At 44.2% G+C, this 11459-nt stretch overlaps 2 protein-coding genes across 3 annotated transcripts in view; one reads left to right on the top strand and one right to left on the bottom strand.

The window, feature by feature from the left end:
• Positions 1–10944, top strand: part of PLAC9 (placenta specific 9) — a 28239-nt gene extending 17295 nt beyond the window's left edge. The window contains exons 2-4 of one of the 2 annotated variants that reach the window (XM_006018481.3): positions 4387–4487; positions 8018–8135; positions 9189–10944. In XM_006018481.3, the coding sequence (XP_006018543.1) occupies positions 4387–4487; positions 8018–8135; positions 9189–9199 (230 nt within the window). In that variant the 3' untranslated portion in view covers positions 9200–10944. Of the gene's footprint in view, positions 1–4386; positions 4488–8014; positions 8136–9188 lie in introns of both variants that reach the window. The other variant, XM_006018480.3, reaches the window with a different exon arrangement.
• Positions 10693–11459, bottom strand: part of ANXA11 (annexin A11) — a 50616-nt gene continuing 49849 nt past the window's right edge. Inside the window, 1 exon segment of the mRNA XM_006018482.2 lies at positions 10693–11439. Within this exon segment, the coding sequence (XP_006018544.2) occupies positions 11380–11439 (60 nt within the window). The 3' untranslated portion in view covers positions 10693–11379.

Here is an 11459-nt window from a genome sequence, read left to right on the forward strand (position 1 = left end):
TGGAGATACAATCTCCAGTTTGCAAAAGGAGAACAGAGATTTAATGATATGGCCAGTATGGCCAAGGTTGCTTGGAGTGTGGAGCCAGAAAGTGGATCCAGATCTTTTGGGTCCCAGTCTAGTGCATTATTACAACCTTTCCTCAGTGTATAGAACTATGCGCTCTAGTTGTAAAATTTCTTCTTGTTCCAAACCAGAGTGCTCTGTTTGCCTCCTTTTTAAAGACAAACTTGCGGAATTTTTACGTACAATCATTGCCTGTTTTCCAGGATAGGCAGGAGTACGTTTTGCTGCTCTCCCCATTAACTCCCCAGTTTCCACTAAAATACTAAGGGCATGTCTACACATTCATTAATGCATAGTGCCTACTCTGCATTACATTTAGTATTTGTAGGCTGCTGTACTGTACAGCAGTGCAAGCACATGCTTTTTGTGTGACACAATGGGAAGTAGACTAATACTACTGCGCATTAGCATATTAGCATGGTTTTTGCCATGCATGCTATATGCAGTAAAACTAGGCTATTGTGCATTAAGCATCTTGTGTAGACACGCCCTAAGAAAATGATTCACCACTCATTGGCAAGTGTGTAACTATGAAACAAAGTAAAGAATTTGAAAATTACAACAATTTTGAACTTTTTATTGCACAAACAGTTGTGAAACTCAGATTCTGATGTCTGCTCCTTACGTTAATTTCTAATTTTTTGGTCAGGCCAGACAGGAATGGTGAGGCCAGGAGGAGAAAGAAGAGAAGTGGCTCTGACTATAGCCCAGTGGTTTTGGCTTTCATCTATTAGGCAGAGTCTTAGATTATAATCTTAGCATTCGGGGTATTAGTTATGTTAAAAATGAGTGCTTTATGTAAAAGGAACAGTCAATCCAGCCTTTGGGTTTGTAGTTAAGGCATTCTCCTGACAGGTGTAAGCTATGGCTTGAATTCCTTTAGACTAAAGGATATTATCAGGACGAAGTCTCTCAGTGCTATGGTAAGTGGTCGGAAGTGGTTAAAATTCACATCACCCACCTGACCAGGCAATAGGCAGGGCTGGTTACAGCCTTCTTTAAAATTGTGACAGGAAAGCAAGCTCTGTGTGGTCAGGGACAGGAAACACCAGGGTGCCCCTAATTCTATAGCCCTATCATCTACATTTGTTAGATTCCTAAATTGGGTTCTCTGCTCCAAGCCTTGTTTCTGGGGGAGGTTTAAGGAAATAATTTGCAAATTTCTTATTACAATGATAGTTTACAAGGAGTAAACAGTAGGAGGAACACAGACATTTTGATTGGATGAATTTTTGTGTCTAGAAGAGTTCTGATTCACTTACTGGAAGCAAAACAGCTGTTTTCAGAAATCACAGAAATCCCATCTTTTGTGATATTTAGTTCCAGAAAAACATTTCTTTTCACAAGATTGTCACTCTGATCTTCAGTTTGGCTGCTGTGAAAGACTGAAGACCATCAGTCAACGGCATGTGCATACAGCTACAAGTTATTCGACTTATTCAAGTACTGCAACATAGCTCACTGACAAATATAAACAGAGAATAAGTATTGTCAGTGAGCAATAAATGTGTCACATTTGTGAACTTGCTTTTTTGTTGCCCCTAACTTCTCAACAGAATAGGTGGCTACCTATCCTGCCTACCCTTAAAGGCTTGGGTTGTATGAGGGTGTGCTTGTACACAATGGGTTTTTAGGAGTTCTTAAGTTGTTGGTTTCAGTTTTATACAGATCTATGAAAGATGTTCTGTCTATATCAAATTTCTTGTCTGGTGCTTAACCCCAATCTCTCTATGGCAGTGTGGTCCGCAGACCCCTGGGGGTCTGCAGACTATGTCTGTTTAAGAGGTCCATGAAAGATAACTATGATCAATCAAAAGTATGTGAATACCTACACGTATCATTCAAAAGGAGTCCGCACCTCCATTCAACATTTTTTATGGGTCCGCAAATCATAAAAGGTTGAAAACCACTGCTCTATGGGCTCGGTCCAGGACTGCTGCTGCACTCTGTTTACCTGTGATATGCTCTCTGTCATGTGGGCTAGTGCCAGCTTCAAGGGTTGAGCCACCTCCCATGCACCTTGAAAGTAAGTTTCCTCACTGAATTTCTTAGATGATAAATCAGGTCCTTATTTAATAGCTAGTCATGTCACTGATGCTACAAGATCAAAGCTTCTTTACCATTTGTCAGTCTCTTTAGCTGTCATCTTAAAAATCAATCCTTTATTATATTATAGTAGCACATAACATCTATTTTAAGGTTCTGTACTAATACATAAAGACTGTCCTTTACATGTTAAATAGATAGAGAAAGAACTGGGGAGGTGAAGTCACTGGTTTAAGGTAACAGAGTAAGTCATTGAGCTGGAAACAGACTCCAGGTCTCCTCACACCCAGTCCTACGCACTACTATATACTGCTACCTGGCCTTTTACATCAAGAATTCTTAACTGAAATATCAGTACATTTTGTTGTATCAAAAGATAGCCATTGCATTTTTAAATATTCTGAGAGAATTTTACACACGGGCCTAAGCAATCCTAAAGCCACCACTCCTAAAACTGGAACTGCTAGAAGAGAAACTGTTCATGAGACAGCTGTATTAATACATTCTGATTGACTCCAAACCTACACTTGGGGATTACAGACAATTGTTTAGTTAAAGGAGCTTATTAGTGCTCTCAGTCAAGTCCCTGAGTAAATTAGGAAAAAGAGCAGTGAAAACAATCAGCAATACTGCTAGATAACACAGTCCAAGAGTAAAATACATTCAACAGCACCACCACAAGCAGTTTGCCAGCAAAACACATCATTTATACATCTAGATTGTTTCCCCTCCCTAAAATGTGAAACTAGAATGCCAGAAAATAGTTAAGTAGCAATGTACAGTGGCATCAGCAACTTGATAACCATAATCCTTCAAAGCATGGAGAGACAAACCTCACTGCCTTCCAGATGCTAGTGCATTTTGAAGGAAGGTTAATACAAACTTATGTGGAAGGCTTAAGTGCATTTGCACCTTCCTGACCATCAGGATATAGTTTGTATGTATACAGCACTGTTAAATACAGAATATGCTGTGTGACAAAACAAAGGCTACACAACATGAAAATGGACAGCTGTGTCAAAAAAGTAAACCACTGGATGCAAAAAGCCCCATATTGTGTATGCATAATTGTAGTTACTAGAGCTGTGTGAGATTTTGCCTCCAGTTTTGTTTTGATGCTGTTTCGACTTGTTTCGAGCTCAAAACAGCAAAATCAAAATGAAACAGAGAGCTTCAAAACAGCCTCAAAACAGAACAAGGCAAGTAGAAATGTTTTGAAATTTTTGAAACGTTTTGAGTTTCAAAGGTCAAGCTCGGCTTGCCTGCAGGGAAACAGAAACTAAAGTAAGGAGAGGGAGTTGGAAGAGGGGGGGAAGGAGTGCTCTCATTATTGACTGCGTAGCTGGCCAGTGACTGCCATCCTTCCCTGAGGTCCCTTCCAATCCCAGTGCTCTGGGGGAGGGATGGAAAAATTGCATAAAAGGCAGCATTGTTTGAACTGCCCTGCCCATGTCCCATATTTTGCCTGTCAGCAGCTAGGGGTGCAGGGCCCCAGAACCCCTGCACCTATCTCCTTGACAGCTTGCAGGCTTCGTGGCCTTGGCAGGGGCTAGCAGACTGGCAGCTTTCATCCTACTGCACCTTAACACACAGTGTCACCCATGTCACGAGTTTTGCTTGTCTGTAGCTTGAGGTGCAGTTTCCCCCAAACCCCTGCACCTATCTCCTTGAAACTTGGCAGGCTTCGTTGCCTCAGCAAGAGCTAGCCAGCCTGCAGTTTTGACCCCACTGTGGCTTAACACATGCACATGACATGAGTTTTTTACTTTCAAGATTTTGAGGTGTAGTTTCCCTGAAACCCCTGCACCTATCTCCTTGAAACTTGGCAGACTTTATGCCCTCAGAAGGGGCTACCATTCTTGAAAGTTTCATCCAAATCAGGCCAGAAATGACAAATTATAAACTGTTTCAAGCTTCCCATTATAGCCTATGGGCAAAACGTCAAAACAGCTAAACTGTTTCAACGAAATTAAATGGAACAGTAGTTTTGAATTGAAATGAAATTCGAAATGAAATGCTGTTCCATCGAAATGCAAGGGTGCCGTTTCGCGCAGCCCTAGTAGTTACCAAGGGAATGACTTTGGGAGTTTGCAATTAGGCCCGCAGGTAAATTGCTTGTATCTACTTAGCAGAACTACATTTACATTTCATAATTTAGACTGTTTACCACCTGGAGTGCTGCTTTATATTCAGATATTCATGTCATTAGCTGTCTTATCAAAGATCACTGACTATTAACTACTGAAATGCCCTTACTTGTGATTGTTTCTTTAGCTACTGCAGATCCTGTCAGCGTGTCACCAGGAAGTTCACAGGGGACAGAGTGGTGCAATGATCACAACACAATCCACAGGCGCCTTGATGTTATTGAAGAGGTAACAAACAAAAGTTTTTGTTCCTTTTCAAAAGTTGCATGTGGCAGAGCTGAGAAACAGGTCACATTGTCAGACATGTTTTTCCCAGGCACCTCTCAGACCAGGGGTGGGCAAAATATGGCCTGCGGGCTGGATGTGGCCCACAAGGCTATTCTGTCTGGCCCGCAAGGCCCCTAAAAAATTAAAAAAATTAATATTTCTCTGCCCTTGGTTCCTGTCAAAAATGACAGGAACCAAGGACAGTAGGACCCAGGGGAAGCCCTGTCAGGATCCCACAACAGCAGGGGCCCCCCCCCCACCAGCCGGAAGCCCCAGCAGGGGCTTCTGGCCTGGGGCCATGCGGCTGCCCCATGCAAAAATCACAGGTAAAGGGGAAGTGGGGGGAAGGGCACAGAAGGAGCCCAGGGAAAAGTTGCCTGGGGAAAAGCTGAGCGCAGGGTGGGGGTGGGGGGGGAAGCGGCCCCTCCCCTGCCCCGTGCCCGGTGCCCTGCACTGCAGCTGCTTGCAGCCCACCTGGGGCTGCCTGTGCCTGCTCCGGACAGCCCTGTGCAGGCTGCGAGCGGCTGCAGTAGGGAGTGGTGGCCATGGGGCAGGGGAAAGGCTGTTTTTCCCTCTCCATGCTCAGGTTTTCCCCGGGCTCCTTCCCTGCTCCTTCCTGGCACAGAGGAAAGTGGCCCTTCTCTGCCCTGTGGCCGGCACTCACTGCTGAAGCCACTTGCAGCCCACACAGAGCTGTCCAGAGCAGGGATAGGCAGACACAGATGGGCTGCTAGCAGCTGCAGCACGGGGCACTGGCCATGGGGTGGGCGAGGGTCCACTTCCCCCCACCCCCACACTCAGCACCACCTTGTAACCCAGCCCCACTACCAACCTGGACCCCGCACAGCTCTGGGCTCACCCGTCGGGGCTGCGTGTGGCAACAGCAGCTGTGGAGACCCCAGCTTGCTGTGCTGGGCAGTGTTTGCCACTGCCGCCTGTGGGCTGCCCAGCCCACGGGCTCCAGGCGGGCAGCAGCAGCCAAAACTGCCTGGTGCGGCAAGCAGGGGGGCTTCAGCTGCTGCCACCACTTGCAGCCCTGATGGGCAAGTCCAGAGCCGGCGCAGAGCCCAGGCTGGCAGCATGGGCGGGTTACAAGCTGGTGCTGAGCATGGGGAAAAGCGGCCCCTCACTCGCCCCATGGCTGGCATCCCACACTGCAGCCACTTGCAGCCCGCACGGGGCTACCTGTGCCTGCTCAGGACAGCCCCGTGTGGGCTGCAAGCAACTGCAGCATGGAGAACCAGCCATAGAGCAGGCAAAGGGCTGCTTTTCCCCATGCTCAGCACCAGCTTCTTCCCTGCTGGCGAGCAGGGGGTTGGGGCTGTGCGCTGCCCCCCGCCTGTACCACGGGGGTGGGGGGGCACTAGGAGTGAGTGGGCAGAGAGCCAGCAGGAGCACGGGGCCCACACCGGTGTCCCAGGGCCAGTGCCGGCGAGGCCCAGAGCAGGGTGGCAGGAGTAAAGCTGGGCCAGCTCCCCCCTCTCCCTGCTGGTGCAGCCCAGCCTGGCTCCACAGACCCCTGCCAGCCTGTGCCCCGCTTTGGGCCACACTGGTGCTGGCCCTGGGACATGGGACCAATGTCCCAATTTCTTGGGACCAAAGACATTGGGACAATGGTCCCAAGACGGTGACCAGGGGGCAGGGCACCGGTCAAGGGGCGGCTCTCGACAGCCTGCCAAAACTGGGTAAGTGGCCCTCCACCCAAAATAATTGCCCGCCCCCATCTCAAACCCATTTAGCTGGCTTAAGCCTTACATCTGGGGAGTTCTTGCACAACTAGCAAGAGCTGTTAAGGTTTAAGGATATGTGGTGACATCTTGGCCTCACTGAATTCAATGAGTCTTTTCATAGATTTCATATACATTAGGGCTGGAAGGGACCTCGGAAGATCATCGAGTCCAGCCCCCTGCCCCAGGGGCAAGAAGTCAGCTGGGGTCATAGGTTCCCAGCAAGATAAACATCCAAATTTATCTCGAAGGCATTCAAAGTAGGTGCTTGAACCACCTCCAATGGCAGGCTATTCCAGACCTTGGGGACTCAGACAGGAAAGAAGTTCTTCTTTATGTCCAGCCTGAAATGGTCCTGGAGGAGTTTATGACCATTCGACCTTGTCATCCCTTGGGGCGCTCTGGTGAACAAATGTTTCACCAGGATCTGGGGGACACCCGTTATAAACTTATAGGTGGCCATCAGATCACCCCTGAGCCTGTGCTTTTCCAGGCTGAAGAGTCCCATAGCTCTCAGCCTCTCATCATAAGGTCTGTTTTTCTGAGCAGTTAGCCATTTTGCCAATGGCTTCCATGGAACCTTAATTCCACCCATAGTAACTTTGCTTATTTGGAGCAGTGCTCCTGTGCGTGTCAAAGGTTGTTTGGAAATTGGGTTGAATGCCAAGGATTGGCTGTTTCTTTGTGTTTCCATTTTATTAAGACGCTTTGGTCACACCTGATATCATGAGCGTGTTTAGTGTTAAAAGATTAGCAAGTGTTGCAACAACTGTTACAGCCCTAGCAGCACTGCAGACAGTTAAGCACAAAGGTAAATGGTTTTAGAGATGATGGAAAGCCATCATTATTAGGAATGTATTAACTTGCTGGACTCTAAATATTTGATTAACAAATTAAGACATCACTTGAAGTATTTATAAACATATCTTGAGGATACTAAACTCATTTACAAGGTGCATTATAATGAAAGGTTGCAATAGTTTGTCCAAGTATTGAATTATCCTACAACAGAACCGACTCAGCCTACCATAGAACTCAGTCTCAGACTCGGACCCTCCGCAGTCAGTTCACCAATGACCAATTCACTAATTGTTCAGGCTTCCCAAAAGTTTGCAGAAAATAGTCGAGTTCTGAATTCTGCCCTATTTTTTTCATTTTATTTTATTCTTTTACTAGCAGCTAGATGGGAGTATAGACTGGGCAAATGTGTGGACTGGCAAGCTCAGGATGTCTAATACTGGTGTGGCAAGGTTTATATTAAACCTTATTACTTGCCTGAAGTCACATATTCAGTCTGCTACCATACTCGCTCATCTAATACTGATAATAACAGGAGGAGGTGGCTGCATCACTGCAGGTATTAAAATCCAAATGGAACCAATGAATGGACTTCTAGTAAAGCCCTTTAATGTCTTGCCATGGTTTAAGCACCCACAGAATTGATATGGGTAACTCATGCTCAGCTCCTTTAACCTAGCCTATCAGTTGGTATGAGAAAACAACAAACAAATCCATTCAAGTCCTTCTTCCAGAGCACCTAATTTCCAAGCATTTCAACTAGTTGGAAAAAAAAAGCAAACAAGATTTCATTTCTCTTGGCCACCAGGGGTCAGCAAAACTCAAGAAATATGAAAGCACTAGAGAGTTCTACCAACTCCATTAGCTAGTTGAGGCCTCCTAGATTTAGCTAGTAGGTTTTACAACACATTTGCTACTCTTTCCTTCATCCTGCACCAACTTTCTCTCTTTTGTTTTTATTAGCAGGTAGAAAAAACAGTGGACTATTTGGACTCAGAAGTGAAGGCACTGCTCAATACCATCAGTGAAACAGCGTGGAATGTCCCTGTTCCTCCTGGGACCCCTCTCAAGGACATTTTTGATGGTATTTATCTCACTGAGACGTAGCAGGGTATCAGCACAGTTGGCAATAACTACTGTTATACCATTCCACATACCCTATTATCTCTGATGTAAAAATACATGCAGAGGTTAATATAATCTGCAAATAGAGGGACAAAGAAGACCACTTCTATTAGGCCCTTTATAGATGAATAGCACACACCACCAAGTACCTGTTAGTCCCAATGACTAATACCTTATCACATGTGATTTTAGTGCTCTCTTTTTCTAAGTCTCTCTCTCGAGGAGTTTGACTGTTTCTTTAAACATCCATGCTGAGGTCTGTTTATATTAGAGAATGCAGGTTGAAGAAATGTGTAATTGGGGTACACATTATTCATTCCCGTTTCAGATCAGCCATCAAGAAAACCCTCTCTCCCTGTCAGTGGGAGAAGCTGGGATTAAAATTCAAATCCTTGGAGTCCCAGTCTATCATCCTGTTCATTACTATACCAGGGGCAGGCAATTACTTTGGGCAGAGGGCTGCTTACTGAGTTTCAGCAAGCCATTGAGGGCCACGTGACAGGCAGCCCAGGGCAGATTAATATTAATTTTCTAAATTTTTTTAGGGGCCCCGCGGGCCGGGTAGAATGGTCTGGCAGGCCGCATCCGGCCCCTGGGCCACATTTTGCCCACCCCTGGGCTATACTGTCCCTCTATTAACTTAAATTAATTAGCAATGACTGCTCTCAACTACAGTAACCACAACTTTTTTCAAAGAGAAAATTACTTTGGGGGAAATGTTAGAGGAATTTTCAAAAAGTCAGATGCAAATTTAGTTTGTGATCAAGTGTTATTTATGTACAAACCGCAAGTACAACATATGGTGTGGCAGGGTTGGAAGAAGTTATAGATGGTCCAGGAATCAGAGACTGCCAGACTCTTCCCCCTCTAATCAAATGTCAACGAAGTCAGTCTCTCGCTTTGCAGAACTATCCCCTTGTTTTAAGGGACAACTGCTGTACTTAGATTTTTCAAGCATTCATTTAGTCTTCCTGTCACCCAAAATTAATTGCATTAACTCTTCTCTCCACAGACGCCAGCTGAGCACCAGGGAGATGGAAGAGATCAGAATATAACAAGTCATTGTTGCTTTACATTGTTGCACTTTGTGCTTTAAGAAACTTTAGAATGGTTCTAGATTTTGAACTAAGATAAACAGTCCTGAACAATAAATTACTTTTTTCTGTGCTTCTTTAAAATAAAGATATTTGCTTTTCCAATGCCATTTTAAAACTCTGTATCCTACAGAATTCAGATTCTACTCTTCACCAAACCTGCGCTGGTTGTCCAAAGATGCAGATCCTTAGCCTCTAGACCACCCCATACACAACCAGGTAAAACACAACTTTCCCAATCTCAGAATCTCTGAAAAGGCTGTTAGCCCTTTTCAATGAGAGAATTAAGCAATTACTACAGGTGTACACTGATAGAGATGCAAATTCAGCTGTGCCTTCCTTTTAGAATTTAGTTAATATACAGAGAGGATTTCCAACAGAACAGACAGCATGGAGCCTTCTGACTCTGAACGCTTGCATCCTTGCTGCTAACTGAAGTAGGTGTGTCACTTGTAAATTAAGTCACTTGTATATGAAGCTGGACTCTAAGCTAAAATGATATTACAACAGCCTTACCCTTTTAGTAAAGGTAATCATACCTGGCGCTGAAATAACTCCAGTCCCAAAAGGTGCGGGCATTTATATCAAATAAAAATAAAAAGGTTGAAGCCCAAGAAGCATACTAGCTCAAGCTAAGTTTATTATGTAGGCAGGCTATTCCCATTTTCTTGAAGGTTTTAACAGGCACAGGTTGAGCAAGGCTACAGAAAGGCAAAGTAGGTTTTTTAAACTGAGTTCAGTCACATGACATCTATCCACCTTTCATCTCTCTCTCTCTGGGACTCAGGCAGGCTCTTCTCCACAGAATAAAATATATTGTGCTATGTCACCTCAAACCTAAATTTGGAAGGGCTGAGATTCTCCCAACATCAACAACAGCATGGCTTATTTTAGGAACAAGCTTCAGTGGGTTAACAGTAGGGTGGAGGGAATAATAATCAGGAAAGAAAGAAGGCATGTATTTTTAAATAGTCTCTTTTTACTAATTGGCAGTAACATGCTTGGAGGAGTCTGCTCCTGCCAAACCCTTTTTGTACACTTTGTCATTTTCTGCTTTCCAAAGAACAAGCTAATGAGAACTTGTGCTAGTAAAAAGCTGAAAAATTCTGAGTACATAAAACCAATCAGAGCAGGGAAATTACAAGAGCCAGAGTAGAAAGACTTGCATGCTCCATGGAGAAGAGCTGACCAGAGGTTATATAAACCAGATGCTCACAGATCACACGGAGTTTCTTAACTCAAGAAAAACTTCAGTATTAGTCAGAGATTGAGTGACCAGCCCTTCAGCCAGTCTGGCACAGATATTTCTTTATCTGTTCTCACAGGGTTTTTCCATGGAAGTTCTAAAAAGGTCCTTCAACTGAGTTATAATATGCCTGTAGGACAGAAATGTCTGCACAAAAGTAAAACTGTTCCAGGAAGTTTACAAGATAGATACCTTTAATTTTACAATCTGCTTTTAGATACATATGTTTGATTTTAAGGCACAATTAAAAACGTTTACTGGAAAGGTTTACTGGCAGAGGCTAGAATCTTGTGATATTTGCATTGAAGAACATGAAATAATATAGAGCAAGTCTTCCTTGGGGCGGGGGGGGAAAGAGGCATTTGGCAAAACTTCTCAAAACAATCTTGATGAAGAACAACAAGAAGGCAGTTGTATTCACACAGGAAGAACATCACCATGAAAGCACTGCTGTGCACAACACAAACAAGAACATTTGCATTAATAAAGTGGCACATATACTGTCCATACAAAAGAAAAAAATTGAATTACTGAATCATGCAGTAAGGCTGATTTTTGTACCAGAAACAAAAATAGTATTTCAGCTTAAGAATGCAAACAAAGATAACCTGTCATTCATCTGGAAAGGGGGAAAGTGTGTGTGTCGGGGCAGGGTGTGGAATTAAAGGACTAAAAAAACCTGGCACCCGTCCTACAATAGTTAGATATCCTATTTTTGACTGGAAGGGATGAGATACAGAAAATTAATTTTACAAGCATAACAGCTTCAGGAAAATAAGTCACCACATCTGGTTTTTGAAAAATGTCATTTTAAAGCGATAACATAAAAACAGCTGCTTTTTAAAAAAAAGTGTATGTTCCACTTAGTCATTTCCACCACACAACTTGAGTAGGATTTTCCGGTAGTCTCCTGAAGTGTCACTCTGACAACAAATAAAGGGAA

Source organism: Alligator sinensis, unplaced genomic scaffold, assembly GCF_000455745.1.
Source record: "Alligator sinensis unplaced genomic scaffold, ASM45574v1 scaffold188_1, whole genome shotgun sequence".
Lineage (NCBI taxonomy): Eukaryota > Metazoa > Chordata > Crocodylia > Alligatoridae > Alligator > Alligator sinensis.